The sequence below is a fragment of the Clupea harengus genome, chromosome 23 (assembly GCF_900700415.2).
Source record: "Clupea harengus chromosome 23, Ch_v2.0.2, whole genome shotgun sequence".
In the NCBI taxonomy this organism is placed as follows: Eukaryota; Metazoa; Chordata; class Actinopteri; order Clupeiformes; family Clupeidae; genus Clupea; species Clupea harengus.
In genome coordinates this window covers 25257245-25259744 of record NC_045174.1, presented here as the reverse complement: position 1 = coordinate 25259744, position 2500 = coordinate 25257245, and the positions used below count along the sequence as shown (strand labels likewise).

At 51.8% G+C, this 2500-nt stretch overlaps 1 protein-coding gene across 3 annotated transcripts in view; it reads left to right on the top strand.

Moving 5' to 3' along the window:
• Positions 1 to 2500, top strand: part of LOC105893501 (UPF0598 protein C8orf82-like) — a 20902-nt gene that overhangs the window by 303 nt on the left and 18099 nt on the right. For all 3 annotated transcript variants that reach the window (XM_031561319.1, XM_031561318.1, XM_031561317.2), the window contains 3 exons: positions 1 to 167; positions 1172 to 1220; positions 2097 to 2500. The exon at positions 1 to 167 is cut by the window's left edge; the exon at positions 2097 to 2500 is cut by the window's right edge. In XM_031561319.1, the coding sequence (XP_031417179.1) occupies positions 1 to 167; positions 1172 to 1220; positions 2097 to 2500 (620 nt within the window). The remainder of the gene's footprint in view (positions 168 to 1171; positions 1221 to 2096) is intronic.

Below are 2500 nucleotides of genomic sequence, written 5' to 3'. Positions count from 1 at the left end.
GCAGGTTAGCGCTTCATTTCGGGTTTAGAAGATTAAAGCCCCGCTATGACTGGCCACGGCTACAGCAGAAGTCGATGTGTGCGGATGCACACGGCACCTACATCCAGGGACAGAGCCCCGAACCCCGCGTACGAGAGTACTTCTACTACGTAGATCACCAAGGCCAGGTGAGCAAGCGCTAACTCCCCCTCAGTCTGTAGCTGTGCCACTTAGATCAGGTTCCCCAACTTGCTAGGGCCTTACCGACAGTGGACGAAAATTGACAACCGCCCACTTATAACTCAGAAGCGATTTTTACATGCGCAGCTACGGTGCCTAACTGAAGCTTGGATTCCGTAAACATGCGCCATGTTGGTAGGACCCCAAGCACATAATGGATGATTGACAGTCGGTGGGCAGGCTGTTTGTAGGACCCCAAGCACATTATGGATGATTGACAGTCGGTGGGCAGCCTGTTTGTAGGACCCCAAATTCATAATGGATGATTGACAGTCGGTGGGCAGTTGGTTCCAGTCAGCTTTCCCCTCAGTGCAGCCAGCAGACTATTTCATCACCACTCTGACTCGCCGACAGCCTTTTGGGGGTGATGTCTGTTGCGTTAACCAGAGTCCAGTGACACTGACCGCTTGTCTGTCTCCACCTACCATTTCTAAAGACCACACTTACACACACACACACACACACACACACACACACACACACACACACACACACACACACACACACACACACGAGCATAAGCCAACTAAATTGTCATTGGGTTTTCATAGAGTTTGGAGATGTGAAGCTAACTGTAATTGGGTTTGGAGTGAAGCTAAGCTAACTGTAATTGGGTTTGGAGTGAAGCTAAGCTAACTGTAATTGGGTTTGGAGTGAAGCTAAGCTAACTGTAATTGGGTTTGGAGTGAAGCTAAGCTAACTGTAATTGGGTTTGGAGTGAAGCTAAGCTAGATGTCATTGGAGTGAAGCTAGCTGTTTATGTGATGGGGTCACAATCTGGTGTTTATACCTTCAGAGCATAATGGATCTTTCTTCTTCTTGATCATCATGAACATGCTGTGGCCAGTCTTGAGTGAGTGAGTGAGTGAGTGAGTGTGTGTGTGTGTGTGTGTGTGTGTGTGTGATGAGCTGTTCATACCTTCAGAGCATAATGGATCCTTCTTTTTCTCAGCTCTTCCTGGATGACACGAAGCTTAAGAACTTCGTCACCTGTTTCAAAGGTGAGTGTGTGTGTGTGTGTGTGTGTGTGTGTGTGTGTGTTTTCACCAAGGCTCTCTCTCTCTGTTGTCCAGACTAGCAGTTCCTGGTGTTCTTCAGCCGTGTGTGTGTGTGTGTGTGTGTGTGTGTGTGTGTGTGTGTGTGTGTGTGTGTGTGTGTGTGTGTCTAGTAGTATTGGTAGAGTGTGTGTGTGTGTTAAGTCTCTCTCTGTTGTCCAGACCAGAAGTTCCTGGTGTTCTTCTTCAGCCGTGTGTGTGTGTGTGTGTGTGTGTGTCTAGTAGTAGTGTGTGTGTGTGTGTGTGTGTGTGTGTTAACTCTCTCGCTCTCTCTCTGTTGTCCAGACCAGAAGTTCCTGGTGTTCTTCTTCAGCTGTGTGTGTGTGTGTGTGTGTGTGTGTGTGTGTGTGTGTGTGTGTGTGTGTGTGTGTGTGTGTTAGCTCTCTCTCTCTCTCTGTTGTCCAGACCAGAAGTTCCTGGTGTTCTTCTTCAGCCGTGTGTGTGTGTGTGTGTGTGTGTGTGTGTGTGTGTCTGTGTCTGTGTCTGTGTCTGTGTGTGTGTGTGTTAACTCTCTCTCTCTCTCTGTTGTCCAGACCAGAAGTTCCTGGTGTTCTTCTTCATCTGTGTGTGTGTGTGTGTGTGTGTGTGTGTGTGTGTGTGTGTGTGTGTGTGTGTGTGTGTGTGTGTGTGTTAACTCTCTCTCTCTCTCTGTTGTCCAGACCAGTTCCTGGTGTTCTTCTTCAGCCGTGTGTGTGTGTGTGTGTGTGTGTGTGTCTGTGTGTGTGTGTGTGTGTGTGTGTGTGTGTGTGTCTGTGTCTGTGTCTGTGTCTGTGTGTGTGTGTGTGTGTGTGTTAACTCTCTCTCTCTCTCTCTGTTGTCCAGACCAGAAGTTCCTTGTGTTCTTCTTCAGTCGTCTGCGGTTGAACCGTCTGGGCCGCTACGACCAGCACTTCCCCTACGTGTCGCCCTGCGGCCGCGAACGCAACTTCCTGCGCTGTGACGACCAGCCCGTCGTCTTCACCCACCTGCTGCCGCCTCCGTCGCCGCCGGGCGAGACGCCCATGCCCGTGCCCGCGCCCGCGCCCGCGCCCCTGCTGTCCTTCTGCGGCGGCGGGGAGCAGCTGGCGGTCCGGTTCCGACCCGAGGCTCTCTACATGCAGCCCGCCAGCGGACGCCTCTACCACCCGGCGCCGGAGAGGACGGGGGGGGTCGGGTTGGTCCGGTCCGCTCTGGCCTTCGAGCTCAGCGCCAACTTCAGTTACCACGGCGACACGCCCACAAGCTTC